This window comes from Tinamus guttatus, unplaced genomic scaffold, assembly GCF_059628265.1.
Source record: "Tinamus guttatus ecotype Peru unplaced genomic scaffold, ASM5962826v1 Tinamus_guttatus_pri_ptg000314l, whole genome shotgun sequence".
In the NCBI taxonomy this organism is placed as follows: Eukaryota; Metazoa; Chordata; class Aves; order Tinamiformes; family Tinamidae; genus Tinamus; species Tinamus guttatus.
Window position 1 is genome coordinate 8,607,205 of NW_028288848.1, and position 25,843 is coordinate 8,633,047.

At 37.4% G+C, this 25,843-nt stretch overlaps 1 protein-coding gene across 1 annotated transcript; it reads left to right on the plus strand.

Moving 5' to 3' along the window:
* Positions 1 to 23,531, plus strand: MARCHF5 (membrane associated ring-CH-type finger 5). Its single transcript, XM_088528784.1, has 6 exons — positions 1 to 112; positions 15,223 to 15,425; positions 17,996 to 18,126; positions 20,656 to 20,839; positions 21,302 to 21,468; positions 22,523 to 23,531. The coding sequence occupies exons 1-6, from the start codon at positions 69 to 71 to the stop codon at positions 22,637 to 22,639; spliced, it is 846 nt and encodes a 281-aa protein (XP_088384910.1). The 5' UTR covers positions 1 to 68; the 3' UTR covers positions 22,640 to 23,531.
* Positions 23,532 to 25,843: the final 2,312 nt, after the last annotated feature.

Here is a 25,843-nt window from a genome sequence, read left to right on the forward strand (position 1 = left end):
CCTCCGCCGGCCCCGCGGCGAGGCCCGCTCCTCCTCCCGCCGCCGCGGAAGCGCGGCCTGGCGCAGCCATGTCCGAGGAGACGGGCCTGGCGCTGCCGCAGACCATGGACAGGTAGGGGCGGCGCGGGCGGCTCTGCTCGGGCCTCCCGGGAGCTCGTGGGGCGCGGGGAGCAGCGCAGGGTAACGCGGCCGCGCTGTCCCTACCCCCTCCCGCAGCCGTGACCGGGCTGGGAAGGTCGGGGGCTCGAAGAAATCCCATGAGCGCCCTTTGGGGCGCGACTTAAAGGCAAAAATATCTACGTTCCAGGCTAAGATAATGTTACTTAAATAAAGGCGAAAACTGATGTTTAGATGCTTTTTATTACACTTACCCTTTATGCTTTTCTCTGAATATGCAGCACTTTGTTCTGCTGAGGGCTGATGATAGGGTACAGTTCGAGTTAACCATGAAGCACGTAAAGCCTGACCCCGTAAACGAGTATATTATTGTAGGAGGTGAAGGCCTTATTGCAGGAAGGATTTAAAAAGGTGGGGACCTAGCAGGAAACAGACTTCTATTGATGAACCTGCCAGGCATTCATCGTAAGGAAGCAAAAAGCCCAGTGTTTTTCATTTTTCCAAGTCATCTCTAAAGAAAGAGGATTTAGTGAAATACAGAATCTCATCAGGCAAGTGATGGACAGGTTCAACTGTGTAAGACAGGAGCAGAGCTGTATACAGCTTTGAAGGTGAAGATGAGGAATTTCAGGTTGATGTAGATGGAGAATATAAGAGAGCTGAGGGAAGGAGAGAGAAAGTTGATTATTTTAGAAAAACTGGAGTGAAGTGAGGAAAAAAATGGATAATTTAGATTATAATGTAGATTGACACCTGTCAAGGAGGATAGCATTCAGGAGGCTATAAGTGTTTTTGCAAGAAGTAACAAGAAGAGGATGGATTTTTAGAGATACTATCAGGAAAATATTTAGTTTGGCATATCTCCTGTGAATGGAGAATGGAGAATCTCCTGTGGTTGGAGAATGGTAGCATTGTTGTGTAGGAAGTTTTTTTAAAAAATGAAAAAGTTCAGGAAGAGAATCAGCTTCTCTGTAATTAAAATTTTCATCTTCTAAAGATTTTCTAAGAGACCTGGAAAATCACAATATTCTGAGTGGATGTCTCACTGTTTAGTATCATATCATGAAGTCCTAGTTAGTCCCATTGGACTTATGTGGTGTGAGGTGGTATTCTGTGGACTGCAAATAGATCCAACTTGGTTGGCACTAATTAATAAAATAGAAGCCTTTCTTTGGTCCCTGCATCAGTGTTTGGGACTGTGTCATGCAGGAGGTTGCAAAAATCTTTTTTTTTTTTTGGCATTTTTTCTGTCCTTGAAGAGAAAAGGATTACTATTGACAATGTTGCAATAAATTGTATTAAAAATTATTTGTGGAATATTATGTGGGGAGTTTAGTTAAGGATGTCATGAAAGATTTGGTATAACTAATTAATAAAATCAGAAACTTTTTTTTTAATTAGAGGCCAAACTTCTTTACTGTTCTTTAATTTTTAGGCCTAGTGGATATGTGATTGATATTAACAGAGTTGATAATAAGCAACAGTTAGAAAGACTGCCTTGCTTCCTACAAGGAAGTAGAAGGCTACAAGGGCTACAAGGACAGTAGAAGGCAAGAAAAAAAAAAGGTGCTTTAAGCATTAAGAAAGAGTGGAGCTTTCATATAAGAATTCATTGGGTTCAGTTTAAGAGACGTTAGCAATAGTTACATTGGAAGTAGTGAACAGAGTGGTAAGAGAACAACTATTTAGGATTTTAATTTAATTTGGAGCATGGTACAATACCAGTAGAAGAATTTAAGAATATTGGAGTAACTTAAACCTCTAAAAGCAGCCACTGCATTTTCCTGCTACCCTTTGTGTTTATCAGAGAAGGGATTACATTAGAAGAAATAAGTTTTTATTTTTTGGGTTCACACATATTTGCTTTTAGGCTGTACTTGGTGATCATTGAGATGATCTTCAGCATTTTCAGTATCTTTGTTATAACTTCTGTGCTTTTTTACTTTTTTTTAAATGGAAGCCATTTGGATTGCTCCAGTGTAAGAAGTATTTTGATAGCATTTCCAAATTTTTGCCTAGGGTTCATCATTCTTTCACGTCAACTGTGTTCCCTCTTTCCTTATTGTTTCATTATGCAAATTCAGTCTGGAAATAGACAACACATTAGCAAAAGGGTAAATAACTGTTAAGGTGACTCTACCACAAGAACTAACTTAAGTTGTGTTGAAATATCTAGCTAATAATTTTATACTTATCAGAAAGATTGGCTGCAGAGTGAGAAATGGACATGACCATCATGTTTTCTGCTTTCTGGAGTTCTGTCATCTGTCACCCTCTCCTCTAGCTCATGTTTTAAATAAGGGGCTAAGATAATACCCTTAGGCCACTAGCCTATTCTGCATACAGAATTCTTCAGACCATATTCCTAGAATAGTGCATGCATTGAAGGCAGTGGACTTTTTGTTTTTGTTTCATTTTTTTTTGTCTGTGTAAATAGTGAGGTTTTATTTTAATCCTTTTATTCATAGAATTTTAATAGATAAATTACAGAATGATAGGAATTTCCATTACAATTTGAAATAGTTTGGCAGGGGTGTTTATATTGTTAATCAATATAAAAGTGACTTTATCACTTCTCAAATGCAATTTGACTTTCCTGTTTCTATAGTCATATTTTTAAGCAGAGATTATGCTTGTGTCCTTCTTTTTTTTTTTTAATGATAATGGCTACATCTTACCAGTTTGCTATTTTATAGTTCTCTGTGCCTGCGCATTATTGCCTGGGCGTCAGTTGGCTTTGATAGTGTTGCACTAAACCTTCTCACAGAACAGTTGAGAATTGCCACAGGGGCTGATAGTTCTTCTTTTCTCATACTTGTTTTGAGATGCAGGCATTTTGTGTGAATGTGTTTTAGTTGAGCTGTTGCTTTCTGAAGTGACAGCATTTGAAAAGTTGGTGTTTGATAACCTTAAGGGAAGACAGTGGCAAGACCATTCTGTCAACCTGCAGTTTGCAGGTTAACTCTGAGTGCTGCGTAGTGATACAATGTAAAGATTTGATTAATACAGTAATATAGTGGAAGCTGTCGGTGTTTTGCTTTCTCTTTTAAGATCACTACACTTACAATAAATGTCATCCATCTGATTATCTCTAATTTATTTTCTGTGTTGAAAAGGGGCAATTTTCTGTCTTCCAAAAATGAACACTTAATCACACACCAGCTTTTCCCGATCTGTGTCATTGGCTATTTCTGCCTTGCTTAGTGTGAGCAGCAATGCTAAAATGTACTCATATTTTTAAGCTTTGGTCTCTTGACTTTAGTGGGATTATTTATGGATTGCCCTTTCTTTTTTAAAGGAGACAATTCAGCTGAAATTGTGAATAGACTTTGCAACCAATTAAAATAAATTCAGCATTTCGGCTTGTTTAAGAAATTACTTATACTTTCAATAGAAGAATACTGTTGCAGCTAAGATTCCTTTTGCCAGAGCACAGATTTGTCAGAAAGATGCTAGCAATGAGATCCAAAAGTTGAAAAAACAAATAACCAAATCCGTAGGTTTTCAGAATCTGTGGTCTGATTCTGTGGTGCCTGTTATTATTATTGCTATGCAATGCTTTCAGCTGTTCGTTTTCTTCCAGTTATTATCTGTGTAGTTGCTTTGGTTTGAATTTTGTCCTTTACCTTTTCTGAAGTGTGGTCATTGATTGGGATTTATTTGCACTGTTAACTGTTTGATACTTCAGGACCGAAGTCATAGGTTAGGATTTAGACCTTAAGGCTGCAAATCCAGCAGTGTAATTAGTGTAATTAGTGTGGCCTTCAACTCTAGGTTTAAAGCCTTTATTCAGAACTCCCAAACCTCTGCTGGATTTTGTATGCTGTAAGTAGTTTCACTGGCCAGCGTTGACCCATAAATAATCCTTTATAGCAATGGAGTGCAGCCAGTAAGAGATATGGAATAAACCATGAAAAAGACTTTAAAGGACAAGATATGTGTAGTATTTTTACTTTTTTTCCAAACTGTTTATTCTACTTCAGCTGATCAGGTTTGCCTGTCTTCAGTGCCCTTTCCCCAGAAATTGATTATCTTTCACACAGTACAAACAGTTTAGCAGAGGTTAAGATTATTATTGGAAGAGGACTTGCCACGGCTTCCAGCTGAAGTCTGTGAGTCTGACTTTATGTCCTTCCTTTGGAGTAGGATTCATGTGCTTGGAAAGAAGTGTCCGCATCCATAGAGGATGGGCTGTGTTGCGTTCATGTCTGCTAGAGAGGAAATAGGCTTCCACAGTAACTGGTAGGAAACTGGAACTGATAAAGGGTGAAAACAAACAGGATCATCCCTGCCTTGGGCATATTTTTGGGGGGGACGGGCAAGATGTTGCTACCCTTTATCCAGACACTCCATTCTTGCTGTCGTTTTAACTTCTCTACTAGTTGGTTTGTACTTTGCTTAGACCTTATCATGAACAATGCATTCTGTATTTTGAGAACTGAGTATTGGGAAACCATAATGTGTCTTACATAGTGGGCTTTTGTGTTTGTCATATTATAAATGGCTCCTCCTGGGATCTGAATACTTTGTTTAGAAGTGGATGTTTTATATTGGACTAAATTGTGCCAATGTTGGGTTAGCCTTCTGTGAAGGATATAATTACAGAAAGCCATGTGCTGAGTGCTTGTGATTGTTCTGCTGGTGAGTCATGCAGAGTCCACTCTGTTGAGAGCAGAGGAGAGCCACTTAATGCTCTGATCAGGCATCTTGAAATCCTGTTCACATTTATGTGGACTGCCCAGCCTTCCTAATTTTCATTGCCTGCCAAATTTGGGTGGTTATTTTTGTTGTTCTTTGGCTATTAGTGCTCTGACAAAATCATTTTATTACAAAATTTAAAGTAAAAAAATAAAGTTACACACTGAGAATCAACTTGAAGAGTAATCTCTATTATATAAACTCTGAATTCAAATCAATTTGCTTGCTTTGGACCCTTTCTGCCAATTCCTGCAGCTTTAGGACTGCACTTCCTATTTTTCTTCCCCTTTTTATTGAAAGAACAAAATGGACAAATGGCTTACCTACCCTGTTAGGTTGATTTAACCATGAAATTCAGTAGGTATATGTACAAAAGAGTTAAATTCTTGTTTCATGATTATTTTATCTAAGTGCTAAGAATGGAATGTATGGTAAATAGCCTTAAGTTTTGGTTTCTAAACTGTTTGAGTCAATGTTAATATATTTACTTTTAATCTAAAGATTAATTTATGTTTTTAAGTTACCTGTGTGGCACGGAAGAGATGCTGCAGGAATCTGAGTTCATGTAATGCCCAGTCTGTCAATGAAATTCAACTTTGTATTTTTCGACTTTTACCTTTTGCTTGGTATAGAAGCAGTTTAATATTTAATGTCATAGGAGCAGATGGGTACAGCTTTAGGCAGCTCAAAAATGCTCCGTTCTGTATGTATGTTGTTTCTGATGTTTGTAACATCTGTCAAATATTTTTTAAGGTATATCACAAATACCATTATATTTTCTGATGCAACTCTCTCCCCTTCATTCCCAAATGCACAAACTACAGTATTTTATGGTAGTTTAATGCTTGTTTAATGGAAACTGATTCTCTTTATTTTTAAAGACCAGCAGCTGCATTTAACATTCCAATTTGAAACAACAGCTTAAAAATATTTTGATACTGATCTCTGAATGCATAAGTATGGTTAGTGCTTGTTTAAGGAAGCTAATAAGTAAACGCCAACCTTCTGTTGCGGAAAAGTAAATCTTCCACAGGAGATAGGAGGTACTTTAATGTTTATTATCCCTTGGCACAGAATTTGAAGGAATAAAGGTTCTGGTTAAATTCCTTTAACTCAGTCTAACTCTTGCTGTGATTTGTGGGTCAATCACCTTGGTTATTGGTGGGGTGAAATTGATATTGCTAATCAAATGATATAGTTAATAGCACAATTCTGATGCAGCAGTGAAGCAACTGTACAGTAATTCTTAACCTTGGCCTGTGAGCAGCATTACCAAGGAAGCTGTTTGCTGTAAGCAGCGTTATTATGATACTGTGGTTAGCTGTAATGTTGGTAAGTTACAATTCTATAATGTTGAAAGGTTCTTTTCTCTGAAACATGGTCTGGGGAACCTCTTCAGTGTATAGTAAGTTACAGCGGTGTGTTGGTAGAGGATCTTATCATACTCTGATTTTTTTTTTTTAAACTAAGAAACAGCCTCCAGTATTTTAGAGCTTCAGACTGATTTTTTTCTATTGCATCTATTGGTATTTTTTACATAAACCTTCCTCTATCTTCTATTCAGCTCTCGTCATTTAGAATTACAAGGACAGCCAAAGAAATAATTTCCTGTACATTGGTCTTGATTTCTTTTTTCTAGCAACTTCTTCCTTACATTGGTGTTATTTAAGTGTTACTATGTCACGTCTAACTGGAGAAGGTATTGACTGAGCTACTAACAACAATGACTCATGTGCTCTTGATATATTTTTGCCTTCCCAAATGGAGTACAATTCAGGTCATGATGACTATGATCAAGGGGATAGCTAAAGATGTTTTTTCAAGGAGGCTTCAGACATGATTACTTCTGCTATCTGGCAAGTATATTTGAGGTGTTGGAAACTACAGAAACAGTCAAAAAGCAAAGCTTAACACATAATGAAATATAGACAGTATATTCCTAAGGAATGATTTAAGAATTTAAGTAATATGTCTTCCTTTTATTAAATCTGGCACTATTGCTAGAAGGAAGAATTGTTCTTTTAGCCTCAACTAATGATCCATTCTCCTTTAAATAATCTCATATTTGTGTGTAAGTCAGGCACTCTAGCCACTCAAAAGTGGGGGATGTTCCGCCTTTCCAGCAGGTCACATTATCAGTGAACATGTGTAGCCATCTTGCCATCTGGAGTTCTTGAAGCATCCTAAGTGCTTTTTCCTTCAGCCACGGTAAATATCTGGATATGAATTCTTGCTGATCCAGCCTTGCACTTCTTCAGTTATGCCTTGACACTGTGCTGCTCTGCAGCTAGACATTGAGAAGAGCCAAGACTTGGAGGGTTTTCTCCTGGTTTTTATTTTTCTCATCATTGGAGCTTCCAGGCAACTTCTTCAAATTCCAGTACAACATTGGAAATATTGCAAGCCAATTATTACTGAAACATAATGAAGATGTTTAAGGGAACATCCAAAGAAGTAATTTTTAAGCGCTCTCTACAATGTAATTTGGTAGTTGTCGTAAGCCCTCCATTACTTTCTAGATTCACGATTACCAATGTTTTTGTCAAACATTACTAAGGAAAATAATTTTCCTTATTTAGCATGCTATCTGCATTACTAAAAAAATGTTTAGGGAGTTAACTTACTGCTATGAGAATTCTTCAGTCTTTTCTGTGTATAGGTGTTATTTGTTCAGCCTTCCTTTTCAAATAATATTCAAGCCACATTTCAGTTCTGGAAATAATTTGTGTATGTGGGTGGGTGGTGCTTTTTACTGCTATTAGTCGCTTAGATTTCTTCCCGAGTCTGACTAGGGGAGTCAAATGCCCTCTAGCTGACACTCAGGATCTTAAATTATTAGAGTTGTGTAAGCTGCTAGTTATCTATTAGAGATGATGATAATGTTTTTATCTTATATGAGCAGTTTTTTTTTTTTACCTAATTTTCACATGTTTTAGAACAGTTCTGGTTTTTGTTATCTCCTTTAAGAAAAATAAATGTATGTAACAACAAAGTTCTTATATTTAAAGCTTTGGTGATTCCTTAGACTTGCCCTTTGGAAAAAGTGGGAGAGTATGATAATATTGAAGTCTTCTAAGACTTTAGTGAATTTTAAGTCTTTAAGTCTTTAAGTCTTTAGTGAATTTTGAGGCCTTTTCAAAAGGTCTGTGCCTGAAAATCAGATCCAGATCACAACAATTTAGTTTTTTTCATAATAAAAGGTTGTGTGTGGGGTTTTCAGGTATTGTTGTTTTGTTGGTTGTTTTCTCTTCCTTCCTCCGGAAAAGTCCATCTTGTCTTTGACAAGCTAAGAACTGAAACCTAATGAGAACTTGAAAGTGCTCGAATATATTGTATCCCCGTCTGAGGGGAATTTCTAATATGAAGAGGGGCAGACGTAAAGGGTCCTTTTCAGCTCAGCAGCCATCTGGCATTACATGGGTTTTGCTAATTTGCTTTACTTTGACAGCCCAGGGCGCTCTGTGTGCATGTGCTGAAACAAAAGTTTGTGTATGATTGAAGTGTTGGGCAATCGGACAGATAAAGCTTGGGAAAGCTGGTAGCTTTCTGCGAAATCACTGTGGTTAGACTAGTTTCTCTGCTAGCATTTTACAACAAAACAGGAAAATCCTGGAACTCATTGTTTTTTCAAATCATAGAAAATAAACATGTGTCGTCTTTCTTTTTTTCCTTTCTCCCACTAATATCTGCAACTGTTTGTTCTAATTAGTTCATAAGTTTCTATGTAACCTTAGCTGGGGATTGAACAGCTTTCCCGAGTCAGTGTATGTCAGTGGAGCATGAATCACAGTGACAGTTTAGAAGGGCAGACAGAGGATGTGGGTGTGCTTAGAAGAATCATCTTGAGAATAATTACTCCAGTATCAAAAGCATTATAAGTCATCAGTGTTAATGTCATTAGTTACAAGAGAAAATAGAACCCTAAATTCAAGCCTTGGCCAACTGTGCATTGTTATCTTTCACTTTATGGAATATTTAATTTATGATAAAGTTCTGCATTAGATTTGTAAAGGGCGTTATGTTTTTTTCTGAGAGCAGATGAAGCAGCTAGTGTGTCGTACTTTCTCCACTCTTGAAATAAGAAGGTAAATTAAGTTTTCTTTCTTCAGTGGGTATTAAAGAATACTGAAATTATAATGTAAAACCATAGCGTGGAGGAGAAGCTGAATAGAAAGCTGTGTTTAAAATCTTCTATACAGAATTAGATGATATGGCTTTTTTATAGCCCTAAAATCATTAATGGTGATTGTTCACTGATCCAGTGAACAAAGTGGTTTGTTGGGTTGTGTTTCTTTAAATTTCTACCATGAATTCATTTTATCAGAACAGTAGCAGATGTAGGTTAGGCATGCATGGTTTAGGACACATTCAGGGTACAAATATAAGAAAATAATCTCATAAAACTTCAAAACTAGAATAGTGTTTAAAATAGTATTAATTTGGTCAATGTGTCTTACTGTCACGCTGTTTAATTTTCTGTGTGTCTGAGTAGGTTAATTGCTGTAAACAAAGAAATCCTATTTTATTTGCTTTATTAATAAAAGAAATCTAAAATGTCACCTATCCAATTAGGAACAGAATTGGATGGCTGCAGCAAGGAAAGGTCTAGTAGTTTATGTGTTTTTTTTTTCTCCTTTCCGGGAGAGTTTAAAGGAAGACCAGTATCAACTTTCATGTGCAGCCTGGCATCTTAGATCAGCGGCTACTTTGTGTTAAATAGTTGTGTTTGTGTCTGATCACACAAAATTGTGTATGTGTGTATTTATATATCTGTGTTTATGCATATCAGCATAGGCTGAATGCAGCACTATAGTGCATAAAGCTTTGTGATGGCCTGGTTCAGCAGAACGGACAGTGGCTGGCAGTCAAGCATTTGATTTTATCCACGAGCTATAAAGCTGCCAGCAGGATTCTTTGAGCTGTCCTTTACTCACGTCTGCCTTTATATAGTGCAGCCAGCACAAGCTCAGACTATTTCTCCTTAATTGGAGCTATAGTTGAGTGTATATATCAGCAATTTATGGTAATCACCAGATCTTTCTAGTACCCATTCTGTTTTTCCATGTTTTGCTTATGCTGTTGATGATTGTGTGCTTACTGCCTTTTAGCTGTTCATGGCTCAAGTTGTTCAACAGCTTGACAAATACCTAGTTTAAAAAACACCAGCCTGTGGTTGGAGTTAGGAGCCCTTGTATGGTGTGGCCATATGCGCTTCCCCTATTTTTATTTTTTTTAACCTTTTCCTGATGCTTTTGATGAGAGCACCACTTGTATAGTCAAGTCTAGATTCCTATTGTTTCTAGATTCAACTGCTGCTGAGGAGAAGAAAATCGGGGATTGGGTCAGGTTAGCTACAGAAATATCCCTTAAGACTTTGTTTCAAGGAGACAGCACATTTTCTAGTGTAATGATCCACTCTAGCATGGCTGCCATATGAAGCTGCTTTAAAAAGGATACCCAGAAATCATCATGGAGCATCTTTCAAGACTGCCAGCTTTTTAGCCGTATCCCATTGGAATCTGCTTTTTGTGAGAGGGGAGTGGGGAATTCCCATCATTAGGACAGTAAAAGGACCTTTTTTAGGGGTTTAATAGACACAACTTGTGTTGAAGATAGTGTTTTATGCTGTGAGTGATGGTGAGGGCAAATGCTGGAGTAATAGTGATGCTTATTTTATAACCCTGATAGCTGCTGGCTTCATCTGCCAGCCAGTATGCTGGGTAGGAACTATATGCAATCTGTTATTGAGCTAGCTGGGTCATTTTAGATTTTGTAGCTGAGCTCTTATCTTTCAGCACAGGGATGACATGAGGTAGCATTCCACTCTTCATGGCCTTTATCAGGAATATGCAGGCGGCACTCGTGGCCCGTTGTGACCAGAAACTGGCCTTCCATCATAAGAGTCTTTCTCCTGCAAAACTGTCCAAACTCTGGAAGAGGAGGTACAAAAGCAGTAGTGTTTGCAGTGAAGCATTTCCTTCAACATTTTTTTCAGAGGAAAGTTTGCTATTTTCTCATACATAAAATCCTTACTTCAAAGCGGTCAACTTATGTTCTCTTCTGCTATATATCTTTTCTGATGTTCTGATGCTCCAGTCTTCCCCTTTGCATTAGATTTTTGTAGTGTTGGCATATTTAACGGAATTTATTGCTAATTTTCATCAATGATATTTTTATCTGTTAGCCGAGACAATGCATAAAACACATAATCACAGATGCTCATGAAGACTTTCTCTCCTCCCAAAGGATGTGGGTCATCCTTTGGACCAGTACTTTTTTATGACCAGATATCGAAATTGTTTTCAGGTCATTTCTTCCAAGATGTGCTTTCATGCTGCACTGCATTGCCTTGCCATGCTATTACTGATAACAGTTGTACTTCCTTTTGTTTTCCTGCTTTTTCTCTCCTTCTAGATATGAAATTTAGTTGTATTAAGGCATAAAATCAGTTACTACTTAGCAAAAAAAGATGCTTCGCTACCAGCAAATTCCTGCTGCATTGAGGAAAAGCAGTGTATGTTATGTGATTGAAATGCAGAAAAGGTGTTTCTAAAAGATACTTCTTGCATCTTGCAAAGGATCTGTTGCTGAAGCAAGAATGCTTCGTGGCTCATAGTTCTAGAGGACTTATTGCACGTTCAGGTTGGCAGTTCTCATGGTTATGCAGTGCTAGGTACTGCTAAAAGCAGTTTTTCTCCCAGAGGAGAAATTCTCTGGTTTTACTTGCAGTATATACATGTGTGCCCATCAGCACTGGAAACAAATCCAAGGTATTTTGCCTCATCTCTTGCAGCACTACACCATAGCAGTGCTGTCCAAATCCCATTAGTCATCTTCCCTTAATTGTTGTGAACACAATGCTTATAGGGCATTAAAGATCTCTGAAAACTCTTTTCTCTAATAATAACTAACACAACCCTTTTAAATTCTTGGCATTTTTTTTTAATGTTTACACAGCCGTTTGTGTCTGCTTGAAAACCAAGCTGTGTCGTAAGGAACTCCGCTCCCACCCATTTCATCTCTCATCTGAGACTTCTTGGGGGGAAGAAATAACCTTGAGAAACAGTTTAAGTGAATAAGGAGGCAAGCAGTCTGCCTCTAGCGAAGTTTTTTTGGTACTGATGTGTCTTATTGGTGTTTAGGAACTAAGCTCCAAGAGTGTGTGTCTTAGTGATGAAGAACTTGGAGAAATCTGTCTTTAGGCAGGCCTTGACTTGATATTAGGACAAGCTTTTTTGATTAGTCATGTAACATTTGGAATATAGAATCTTTAGTATTAATACAACTTCTGCTGTGTACGCTTTGTTCCTAACACACACAGTGTCCTGAAAAGAGTTTGTCTTTGGTAGAGTGAAACGGATGCACTAAATGAGTTATTCTTGGAGTGAGAATAGAATTTTTGAGATTGGAGAGCGTTAGATGCTAGTGAGATGAATTTAAAAGGCAATTATAATAAGTTCAAGGCTGAAGCAATGATATTTTCCTTTTTTTCCTTTTTGCCAATAAAATGTGGAAAAATACATTAGTGTTATTGATCTGGCTCTGTAGAAAGTCATCAAGGAAAAAGGTTTGAGTTTCTATCAAACAATGCTTTGTTCTACCTTGTCAGCCTTTTCTATTTCAGGTTATCTGAGTAGCAACCTGATTCAGTAGTAGAATCAAGGTCATATTTTATTCAGTACAAGAAAATGGAAAATCTGGCAAGAGCCACGATACTTGTTTTGAAATGGTTTTATTTAGCTCTTTCTGCTACAGCTGCTGTCAATAGAAAGAGATAAAGCTGATGACAGAATACAAGCAATTAGCTGTTCATTATTCATGGTGTGCTAAAGGTATAAGTCCATAAAGGATTTTCTTATTTTCTGCATGGGTCTGTCTGGCTTTCAGACATAGCTATAGTTGCTTGGCAAGAAATCAGATGAAAGAAAAGATGTGTGTGTGTTTGTTTTCAAACCTTAACAACAAATTTGAACAGAATTTAGTCTACAGAGTTTTCATGGACTAATTCAGTAGTTAAAATTGTACTGTAGCAGGATTATGTTCATGTTTAAATCCTTTGCAATGAGAACAGACTCATTAGGTTCTAGATTTATGTAGCTGGGTAGCATAATGTCTTAGTGCAGCCTATGGATCTGACAAGCTCTATTGTGAAGGCCTTAATATTTTTTGTTGCTATTGTTGCTTTTAAAAAAAAAAAAAAAGCTAAATTACAAATTTAGAGATGTTGCAGATCTAAATAGGATAAGGTGCAAAGGAGTGAAGGTTTGCCTCTGAAGGCAGCCAACAACAAAATTGTGTATAAAGAAAGATTATCAGTAGCATTGTGTTACATTGTTTTTTCTTCCAGGAAATGTTTTTTTTTCCTTAATGCAAGCAGAAATTTAACAAACCTTGTTAGAACTTCAGTACCTCAAGAAGTCCCTGGTCTAGTGCAGTGAATGAAAACGTCTGCCATGCTTTGTAAAAATTCTACATTTTAGTGGTGGTCTTGGCATTTTCATCTGGATTCTTACCGATTGTGGCTAATCTGTTTTTCTGCCTGCTTAGGAGGGTTAATGTCCTTTTGTTTAGGACTGCAGTGTGTGCATCCAGGCACTGTGAAGGTAAAAAGCATATATATGAAATCCAAGGAGTGCCACCCATCAGAATTCTGTGGGATGGGTTTTTGTTTGGTTGTTTTTCCTTTTTTTTAAAAAAAAAAGTCAGGCTTCAGCTACACATTAGTGTTAAGATGAATGAAACAAATTGCAGTTTTTATTCAAGGTGTCAGTCTTCAAACTGAACAGCCACCCTGAATACAAAATGATGCAGTTCAAGTTTGAGAGCTTTAAAAGGAGTAAAGCAGAGGCAACTTTGGAGGGGGCTCTGGTCTGATGTTAGTCTCCTGCTGTGCATGTAATTTCCTTGTAAGGTCTGCCAGGTTTGCAATTTTGTTGTTGTTTTTAAAGGGGGTAGAAAGGAAGAGGAAAAAAAATCTAGTACATATGAAGCTGAGTAGAAATTTTTCAGGTAAATTTTGTGGCATGTTCTTCAGTGAATATGCTCCTGTTTAGTTACAGCTCTAAGCTAGTATGTGACAAACTGGCACAAACTTCTAAACTGCACTTTCTTCTCCCCAACACTGGCAGAGGTTAGAAGTGGCTGGCAGAAGGGCAGAAACAAAAGATATGGAGGAGAGGGAATAAGAGTGAGGAGGAGCTAGGAAGCTCAAACAAGGACAAAATTTCATTGTAGGGGAGCACTTAAGGCATAGGAGGAAGGCTAATAACTGACAACAAATGCTAGGGGAGGGAGAGAAAAGGCATCATTAACCACTGTAACACGTTTTCATGTAGAAACGACAATTGCGATCACTCTTCTTGAATCTTAACGTTGTTTTGTTTGATAATAAAAAGCTGCAAAATTTGCTGGTGTTCTCAGAATTACCATCTGTTAGTAGTTATACATGAGAAGCCTTTTACTGTTTCATGTTAATCACATTTCCCAAGTTGTGAGAACAAAACTTCAGCATGAAAATAGTTCTGCAAAACTCTATTTACAAGATGATCTTTGATGAGACTATCTTGGTAGTTAGATTGTAGGGATGCTTTTGGAATACGCTTTTTAAAAATTTAACTATGAATTATTCATATAAAGCCTCTTAAATTGAAGTAGATTAGCTTTGCAAGAAGATCATTAATCATTAGATACTAGTTTAATCTCAACTTCACAACTCAGTATGGAAGTTATGGAAGTTTATAGAAGTTATTTCACTGTAAAATTAAATAATTATTGGGCCAGCATATTTGGTATTTTTGCTAGTTTTGATGCATGTGTCACTTTCTTTTGTAAGGAAGAAAAGTCTCCAATAATCTGGCCTCATGCTCAGAGCAGCTATCAAGGAGTTCTTAGCATTAGTTCTCTCCAGGTCATGTAGCCCCTCATGCTGGCATTTCTCCCTTTCCTAAGGGATTTATTGGGTAATAAATAAATCAAACACTTTGAAGAATTATCTGGATATAAAAATGAAAGAGCAGAGCTTTCCTTCTGTAGTGCAGAAGAGTAATATTTTTGAAAAACTTTGTGATTTTAATATTATTTTAATATCAATAATCATATAATAATCAGTTTTAATAATATCAATATTTTAATAACAGTACTCATACACTGAGTTATTCAGAGACTGAATACTGTAACCTCTTTACTTAGTGATTCAAAGTACATTAGAAACAGTTGCTTACATGTCTAAGATTATAACATACCAAAACCAGATTGTGGCACAAAGTATTTATATTTATGGTGGTTAAGAATAAATGAAAAAGCATAATCCTATCCAGGTGCGGATTTTGTAAATGTCTTCACATGTGAAACTTTAAATCCTTAAAAGGAGCAGCAAATATAAATGACTTCTTCTTCCTGCAATTACAGAAGCTGCTGGGTTTGTTTTGCTACCGATGAGGATGATCGGACAGCAGAGTGGGTGAGACCTTGCAGGTGCAGGGGATCCACGAAATGGGTTCATCAGACTTGTCTACAGCGCTGGGTGGATGAAAAGCAGAGAGGAAACAGTACTGCTAGAGTTGCCTGTCCTCAGTGCAATGCAGAATATTTAATAGTATTTCCAAAGCTAGGTAAGAAATGTACCACTTATAAACCATTATATTTTTGTTTAAAATCTTTCTTTGTATGGTTCCTGTCTTTTTTCTTTCCTTTTTTCTCAGATCTGTTGGAATTGTTTCCATTCTGCTCTCCAAACAGAAACAATTTGTTCTGCACACATCTGTGTTGCCTTAGTTAACTGTATCATAAAGATTGTTTCCTTACTTAGATGTATTGATAAGTCTTAAGTAATTGACCTGTTTAAACTTATGGTTAACATCATTGTTTTTTTGCCTTGCTGAACAGAGAGAGACTTTCAGCAATTGACACATTAGCACATTAAAACATGCCAGATTTATTGAGCCTGCAGAGAAACTGTTATCAAAGGAAATTTGGAGGAAGGAACCTTGCTGAGCAAGATGTTCCATTACCTGAAACGATATTTTTATTCTGCTTAGGAAGTAACAAGTGAATATTGTTCTAGATTCAAGATGTAAGAATATTTCTATTTGGTTGTTAGACAGTGCTCTAGCTCAGTTTGTCAAGGTGAAAGAGGAGCTGGAGATATTGTTCCAGAATCTACTTTGATGAGATGCAAGGAAGACGCTGCACAGTATATAGCAAAAAATGTAGCCGAGTAAACTGTACTGTAGCTTTATTTATTATTTTTTTCTTCTCCCTTCTTGCATAGAAGATGAAATAACTGCCATTTTTACTCCTAGAATATCTTACCCATACATTAAAGAGAAAATATAGTAAAGATGAATGTCTGTTCCCATCTGATACTGTTGTTCATGACTCATCTTTACATCAGTTCTGTATTTTGCTCATGCTATGAAGCTCTTTCCATAACTGCAGTAGCTGAAAACTTAAATTTTTATTATAAATAGCACTTAATGTGCTATATAGCAAGTGACTAAATCTTAGGGAATTTCAAAGACGACTTTTTACAGCTTGTTGTTTTCCAATTGGTTTTAACACAGCGATTGAAAATACCTTGTGCTGTCAGCTCTTAGGGACAGAGCCCCATTGTTAATAAAAGGCCTGACCCAATTATGAAGAGAGGAAATTTTATATGCCTGGTGATACATATTGACAGGGTGGAGCACTGAGTCATGGTAAAGAAAATACGATACAATAAATTGGCAATACTCAAAAATATAAAACAACATGTTAACTTACTAATAAGATGCTTGTATAGTAATCCTTAAGTCAGTTTTCCTGTAAGGATAAATTAGAGTTTTCCAAACAGTTTTCCAGATTTCCTCGGTGACTGTGAAAACCCTTCAGGGTATGGAAACTACTGTGCACTTAGTTTGTAGAGTTATGACCTTGATGCCACCTTCCACAAACTTAGATCAGCACGTTAAGTCTGGAAAGTCAAACAACAGTTGAACAGTCTGTTCTTTTATTTATTTTTTATTAAAATGTTCCCTCTTTGGAAACACAGTGGGATACTCGAGAATAAATTATCTGTATGATTAAGCTTTGTTAGTTGTATTGGAAGCCAAGTGCTGGTGAGATGCTTACTGTTTTGCAAGCCGCAAAAGAAGATGCTTCCAGCCCTTAAAGCTAGAGCGGCTACTGAAACCAAGAGTGCGCATAGCACTAGAAGAGGTAACTAGAAAAGGTAACCAATTTAAAATACATGAATAGTAGGGTGAAAACTGGAAGATGCAGCACAGTTGGAATAGAGATTGTGTTGAAAAACAGTGTCTAAGCCATTTAGAACGGCTCAGCACAGTTTCATACATAATTTACTCAGCCATGTTTGCATTACTTTTGTCAAGATTGCATATCACTTATAGATGTGTTTAAATTGTACCCTCTTTAGTATGGTATTTGCACAAATACCAATTAAAAAAAGCTGCAGTCCTTATATAAAGTCTGTGGATGTTACCACCGCTGTTCACATAAAATGTTAAATGCTATACTGTCCTTTTTAAAAATAAAAAAATGAGGAGTACCTTACAAGAAAACTAATACTGATTTTTGAGAAGAATTTTCATTAATATTTTCATTAATGATTTTAGCAGAGGGGAAAAAAAATAGAGCCCTAACAAGAACTATAATTCAAATTGTGAGCTGGAGGACAATCTTTATGTAGCAACATGTTTGCAGCACAATGGGAAGACACTAAGTTATCAACTGTACTTGTTTATTTTCTGTCAGGGTATGGTATAGTTAAGGTATTTGTTAGTAAATTTATTAAAATTTACTACTCTTTTGCTGTTTTTTCAGAAGGGTGAAAACTAGAAAATTCTTCTTAGAACAAATGAATTACTAGGATTAGCCTGATTAGGCCCCTTCTAGCTACACAGTTACAAAAAGCAGCCCCTCAGCCTCAGTGCTGTAAATCAGCCAGTGCAGTAACCAGTATGTTTCCCCCTCAGAAAGATGTTGCCGTGAATGCAATGATAGGTAGAAGCAAGTGAAGAGTTTAGCCCAGGAGCTGCTTAACAGCATGTTCTCGTGTAAATAGCGGACGCGGGATGTCAGGCTCATGTTTTGCCACATTCCCGCTTCCTTGGCAGCCATGCATACTGAGTTTCTTCAGGATGTTTCTATACACATCTTGAAACCTTGCTTCTCTTTATCATAGGTCCAGTTGTTTACGTTTTGGATCTTGCAGATCGGCTGATCTCAAAGGCCTGTCCGTTTGCTGCAGCTGGAATAATGGTGGGCTCTATCTACTGGACAGCCGTTACCTACGGAGCTGTGACAGTGATGCAGGTACACATATATTCTTCTCCAGATGTTACCATTTCTGGAAAGCAGTTTTTTCTTTTTTTAAAATCTGTTAAAAGCCTTCTTTCTAGTTTAGAATATCCTTTAGCTGCTCTTACCATTTGCAGTACAGTTAACAAATTTGCCAGATGGGCACATAGAAAGCTTTTTACGTCTAACCGATCAAGCAAAGGGCCACAGCTAATGAAGCTCATTACCGTGCACAGCACATCCAGCAGCAGCAATAAGCTGGTGAACTCTGCTGTTAATGGCCAGCCTCCAAACAAGGGTGTCCCATTGTTCACATTTGGCATAAGATCCATGTCTTGTTTACCTAAGGAAAAAAAAAAGGTTGCTGGTAATGCTCAAACGTTTGAGATGCAGTGAATTTTTCATGAACTTAACCAGTTTTGTTTTTTTCTTATCCAGAGAAGACTTGAATACTCTGAATTGTGTAACTTGTGCAAAAACAACAAATGCAAAGCACTGCATATTAATGGTTAATTTAAGTACTTCAACCTGCATGATTGCAAGCCACATAAGAGTTTTCTTTCTTCTCTTGAATTGTATGGTCCATCCATTTATTTCTACCTGTCACTGTCACAAGATTTTGTGCCACGTGGTTCTATTTGCACATGTCCTCGGAGCGGAAATGCATGTGATAACTGGAGGCCAGCCAAGCTGCTGCAATCTGGTGGTAGTGGCCTGTGTCAACAGGCTGCATAAAAATCAGATAATGACTTTTAATGCCTCCTCCCTTCCAGTGGATGATTGTCCAAATTATTTACATAGGAATGTTCTTAACTTCTTGTTGTGGCTCTTACAGTAACATTGCAGTAAATGCAGAATTTAGCAAAGGATACCAGTCCTTGGCTTCATCTGCTTGCTCGCTGCTATACTGAACCTCTTCTGTGGGAACCTTTATGACTTGGTTGAAGGACGAGAGAAGCACAAAAGCTATTCTTAAGCTTCAAACAGATAAAGACAAAATAAGGATTGGCATTGTGGCTGCAGTGATAGGCTAAGCCAGTAACAAATCCTATGGGAATGCTGACAGTTTTGAGAGAAATGGTGTCCTAAAGCAGGAAAGGGAAGGCAGTCAGGGATGGGGGAGTTGGTGGAAGACGCCTGCGTGGGGGGAAATGGATAGCAGCCAGGCACAAGTCGAGGGGGAAGGTGATGAAGAAGCTGGAAGACAAATGCTGGATATTTGTCCCTGAAGGAATAATCTTTTGGCAACAACAACATCGGTTATTCCTATTTGTAGAAACTGTGGTTAAAAAACAGCTTCCCATTTTAGAAGAAGAGATGGAAAGTTTTTCAAAACAAGGCTAGAGTAGGTGACAGACCACAGTATATTCAGCCCGTATCTTCTTTCTCTCAATCCCACCTATTCCTGGTACCAAGTACTGTGTGTGTCTGTCCTTTTGGTTTTGTTTGTTTTTTGCTATTGTCACATGGTCTTAACATCTCATCCAAGCCCTATGCAAGGGAAGGCCCTGACAGCTTTTTGCATATCTGGGTAAACAGCAATAAAAGACAAACACATCAGGAAACCCAATGCCTTACAAATAATTATGTTTTTAATGGGTTTTGTCTTCCTAGAGGCTTATGAGAAAAGTCATGAGATCCCATTCTTTCCAGAAGTGCTTAACAGTAGCTAAATTGCTGTTAGCATTTAGTAATTCTTATTTTGAGACAAAGCTGGAGGAAATCTACCATTGTTTTATTTTTTTTTCCTTGGATTATCAGACTTACTTTTGAGACTTTATATATTAGCTGTGTGTCTAAATATGTACTTGAATCCAGCCTTAACTTCTCTGTTTTTCTGAGGCATTAGATTTTTGCCCCCTGCAAGCCTGCCTTATTACTGAAGAAAAGCCAAAGAGAAGTTAGTCTAATAGCCGGTTTGGTTTCCTGCAGGCCCTCTGCACTCTCTAAAGTGAAAAATGTATACTTTTTAGGAGAGGGGGAAAAAAAAAAAAAGCTTCCTTTTGAAGTAGTTAATATATGTGTATTAAAACGAGCAAAGTCTGATTTTTATTTTGACAGAAGAATGGTCTTAGATGCTTCAATAATGACCTAGTCTAGTATTTCCTTGAAAACAGTAGCACTAACTGTGTTTGAAAATAAGGTGCAAATAAAGACATGCGGTTGTTACTTCTGCTAGAGTGGAAAATAACATACCACTTTTTGCATTATGTAGAGAACTAATACTTTTTAATGCTGTAATTTCTGCATCTAGTATTTTTAAATAATTGATTGAATTGCTTTTGATTTAAAATGTTCTGAGATAATTGCTATCAATTAATCCTTTAAACAGTAACATCTGATTTTGATTGTAGGATTAATCATTCTACACTCATACGTTTTCCTAGACACTTTGGAAAACCCTGTTTTTATATTTCATATTATTTTTGAGTCAAAATGCATGGTCTGTCCCCATGAAACCAGATGCCTTGAGAAGTGTGTTCTTTGACTGTGAACTCTGTGACATTTGTCAGTTACCCAGTCAGCTCCCTGCTTGTTTTCCAGGTTGTGGGTCATAAAGAAGGTCTCGATGTCATGGAGAGAGCTGATCCTTTATTTCTTCTGATTGGACTTCCCACCATCCCAGTCATGCTGATATTGGGCAAGATGATTCGATGGGAAGACTATGTGCTCAGACTATGGCGCAAATATTCTAATAAACTACAGATTTTGAACAGCATCTTTCCAGGTAATGTGACAAAACAAGTTTGCGCTCATGTCTTCAAGAGGTGGGTATAGACAAGTAGTTTTCACCCCTGTTAACTAAGAGGGATACCTTTTCTCTGTTTAGACTGTGCTCATACAGCACCCGGCTGCAGGAGGAGAGGAACATAAACCTGGCTTCAGTCAGGGGCATCTCCTCTCCTCCCTGCTACTGGCTGCTACAAGGTACTCTGAATCATGACTTTGGGTTTGAAACTGGAAAGGAGCACAATTTAATGGAAATAAAATACTTCCTGAGGAGAAGGTCACTGATTAAAAAAGTGATTGAGTAACTAAAACAGACTGTTCATAGACAGCAAAGCCAGTTTTCTTAGTGCTTCCTGTATTCTGTTTGTGGTAGTGGCAAAGCCAGTTTTTTTAGTGCTTTCTACGATCTATTTGCAGTAGTGGCTCTGTAACTCCTCTTCTCCTATCTTCATCCCTCTAGGCATTGGTTGCCCCGTTCCTCGTATTCCAGCGGAGGCCAACCCTCTAGCAGATCACGTCTCTGCTACTCGTATCCTCTGTGGAGCTCTGGTGTTCCCCACTATCGCCACGATAGTTGGCAAGCTGATGTTCAGCAGTGTTAATTCAAATTTACAAAGGACAATCTTGGTAAGATTTGGTATTGCTTGTTTCATAACTGGCTATAATAATTTTATAGGAATGTGGAGTTTAGTTGTGTGTGTGTGTTAAGGAAAGAGAGCATCAGCTGAACTAGAATTCAATGTGGCATTTGTTTAATGGCAGGATTTTTTTTTTTTTTTTTTTTTTTTAAAGATCCTTATCTTGGCAGTGGACAAGCATTGTGTTGTGTATGTGAGACCAACCTCTTGCTATAACAGAAATTGATCTCAGTTCTAGATAGGGTAGAAACTTGCCTCTGGTGCTAGTCAGATCTTAACAGTAATTTAATAGTGATAATGAAGGTGAGAATCTAGGGTGTTTTTAAGAACGATCAGTGCAAGGGAAAGCTCAAGGTTTGTACATTAGCCTTTTTGTATTAGGTTCTGAGTCCTATCTTTGAAAGAATCCACTTATTTCAATAAAGAGGGAAAAACGAACTCTCCAGAGAACTCGAATGCAGGGGGAAGAGCAAGGAGGGGTCTGAGACCATCAATGTGGACTAAAGGCCTCCTGGAATGTTTGTGTGTTGAAATTTCTAGATGAGGGTGAAGCCTTTATAAAGAAAGCTTCCTGGTTTACTAAGGCAGATTTTTGTCTCACGCCATACTTGCCTTTGGCAAGTGGACTTTGCCAGTCTGATTGTGGTAATGGTAACTAATATTTTGTCTTCTACAATATTTCTTCAGAGAAGGGGAGAAGAACAAATACATATCTGCATTTTACTTTTGTTCTTCAAATAGGATAGATTCTGACTTTTAAGAATATTTGTCAAACTGCCAAGCAAATAAAAGCTTTCAAAAAGATTTATAGACTCTGTATGTAATTGCTTTACGTAACATGAACCCCAGTAATACTGCATTGTGACAGAAAATGTTATGCCTATGATACTCATTTGGAATTGTCCTAATTGGCTTGACTTCAAAAGAAATGCTATTTGATCAGAAAATAAACAGTCTTTTCCCAGAAGTCTCTTTTTAAAAAGATAATTTGCAATGATATGATACTGAACTCTGTAGGTTTTAAAAATCTCCTTTTATTTCAGGGTGGAATTGCTTTTGTTGCTATAAAAGGAGCTTTTAAAGTTTACTTCAAGCAGCAGCAATATTTGCGCCAAGCTCACCGCAAAATTCTAAATTATCCTGAGCAAGAAGGAGCATAAGGCTGTGACCGCCGGATGTTGCACAGATTCACCTAAGATTTCCTTGTATTGATTCCATCATCATTGCACAGTAGTGGAGAATTGTGATAAGTTGCTGCTCGTATTTTTTTCTTCTTTAAAATAAAGCACTGTCTTGTGGCAGGGTAAATTCTTTCAGCAACCACTGAACCTAAGAATGTGACTTATTTTCATTATTTTGGGATATTTCTGTTGGGCAAGAGGCTTCTGAATTACTTTATTTGAGCCAAAATGCTGAATGAAAAGAAAAAGCATCAACTGTAGAGAACAAAGTATTTTAAACTGTGTAGCTAATTTAAAATGTTGGCTATGTCTGAATGCCTTTCCTATACTGTGTTTTGATACCCAGGCAAATCCAGTTCATTACTTGAGACGGGGATTTTTTGAAAGGAAATATGGGTCATTACTAAGGAGAAGTAATTGTGGGTTACTGGCCATTAAAATTTCTTTTTTTCTTTCTCTTGATGTGAAACAGGGAGTGTAAAATAGTGAGATGACAGGCCAGAGAGGCACAAGATGGATCACTTTCTAGAGGACCCATATATGTCAACTTTAGCCACCTAAGTACTAGGTTTTAAAATGAGCATGGCTTGTAGGTGATTTTTTTATTACTGTCCAGGAGTTTCTTAAGCAGTGGCTAGTGTTACTTTCTCGTGGCACTTTTGCTGTTTTGTGACTGATACTGGATAGCATCTTTTTCCACTCATGTAAATTACAAGGATCAGTGAATTTCAGCCACTCAGTTTGTAATTAGTTTGGTTTTAGAACAATTGTTTTGTAATTGCAAGTGCATTTGCTGTTCCTTTTGATTGTCTAAGTATCTGTACAATTAAAAATAGCAGAAATGTGAGGAAGCAACATTGGACATTAAGGCTGTATTTAAACTGACATACTAGGGCATCCTTCTAAACTTCCAGACCTAGGTGCCCAGCTCAGCCCTGTATCAGGACTAGACTCTCCCCTGCACCTGCAGCTCCCCTGGAAGGAAGTCAGTCCAGGTACCTTGGCTACACAGGGAAATAAATCCAGGTGCTTTGGCTGAAGCGGGGGCTGCACTACACTTGGAGGTCCCCGTTGGAGCATGGTACATTCTTGGAGGCTAGATGGTTTAAGACAACAACTTGGCTCCTTTTTGTAAAGGATGGATATTAAATGTGTAATAACCTAAGTTATTTTATTTATACAGTAAGCTTTACTGTTACAATATGTGCGGAGTAGCCTGCTGAAGAAGACATTAGCACTTCAGTTATTTGTCATATTTATAAACTTCAACAGAAATAAACTACAAGAAGCTAAATTTTGACAAACATTATAATAGCTATTTAATAGTCATACCAGACTTAACCTAGTTTTAGTACTTGAAGTCCTTGCTTTACAACCACCTTGTTGTTTATCTCATTTTTTTTTTCTTGTTCATGGTAGTATGTCAGATGCATGGGGAAAGGTAAAAACTGTATCTTAGTGGGAGTATTCATAAGTAAATATTGCTTTCCACCAGAAATGAAGTAAATACAGAGTGGACTTCATATTTGATTGCAATAATGTATGTTAGTGACATTCAAAATATGGTACCTTTTCTATGGTATGTTTATCTTCAATACTGCAATGTAATATTTTAGAATTGTATAAAAATGTATATAATTGCCAACTAGTATTCAGAATTACAGGTATTGAAAATAATACATTCATATCAAATACTTTGAGGTTCTTGCTATAACTGAAGAATTACTATAACCTTGTAGGTCTGCTGATTATATTTGTCTTAGAGTGGGCTGACTTTTATATTAAATCTTTAAATATACAGCAGCAACCTCAGAAAGTTGCTGCTTTCTGTAAGATAGTCTTAAAACAATGTAATACGTTTTTCTTACAGAATTCCTCATTTGGAGAACATCTTTTCAGTGGTCTTCACTGTATATATTTCCAACCAGTTTATTACTGTTTTTTAAAGTCTCACGAAGAATTGAATGATGCAAATTAGCGGTTTTGAAACTTGTTCAATGCGAAAGCTCATTGTCTTCTCTGAAAATTGAAGCTCTTGTAAAATACAATTGCAAAAACACCGTATGAATTATAGAACAATTGAACTGGGTGACAGAAGGTCATTACTTTGATTACTATGTTGTAAATCTTGTTTTTAGTATTGCAGACTATCGTCATGTTGAATTAGGTTGAATAAATATTTTTTACATTCCTTAGTGTTTTGTCAATTGAACAAAACCAAAACTACTGAATGAAAAATTCACATAGCTGAGGATTAAAATAATTCATTTTATGCTGATGGCTTAAATATCTTAGTGATAAAGGAGCACATACTTTAAGTCTATAAACTCACACTTAAGTATATTATATATTTGCCCTTCTAGTGATCAATGAAGATGTAGGGAAATGCATCTCAAACTATCGCTGTGATGCTCAGACAACGTCGTTTACAGCAAAAAGCTGTTTTAACGTGAAAAATAACCCAAAAGCTGGGCTATAGGATGTTATTACAGATCTCTGGGTTGGCTGAGGTGCATTGACCTTAGTCAGAAGTATCTGTGCAGAGGATGCAGTTTTGACCAGCTGTGTCCTGCAGCCCGGGCTGCTGGGGGTTTCCCTATCTCAGCACGTGCTGGGCAGCTCGGACAGCTGCTGCTTTGTGGAGTGCCTGTTTGGGAGCACTGGAGTAGCTTCTTAGAGTAAACTTATTTCTGGAAGACTTTTTATTCATAAAAATGTCCTCTTTGTAGACTGATTTTTATTGATGGAGACAACTGGGACCCACAAAAGTACAAGAGTCTTTGATCCATTAACCATTACACCAGTAATCTGGCTTGTGGAACCCCGTATTTAATGTTCAACCTCCACTGCCACCTTCTATTCAGGTTTTCTTTCTTGAAGAACTAGGTCAAACTCGTTTAATGCATCCGTGAGTATGTCACGCTATCTGTTTTTATCGAAATGCAGTGCTACCACTTCCTACTTGCCATTTTATGGATGCCAGTTGAACTAACATGCCTGGTTTTGAAATTCTCCCCTGGTTTGCAAATGCTGCTGATACTGTGCTTAAAGCATGCTGGCGAGAGGCTGCCCCACATCAAAGCTAAGAAATACTGAAAAATTATCTGCACAGTTTATTTGTCTTCTCATCATCATGGTCTTTCCTCTGTATCCTTGCAAAGTAGCTTCTCTATTCTGCATGCT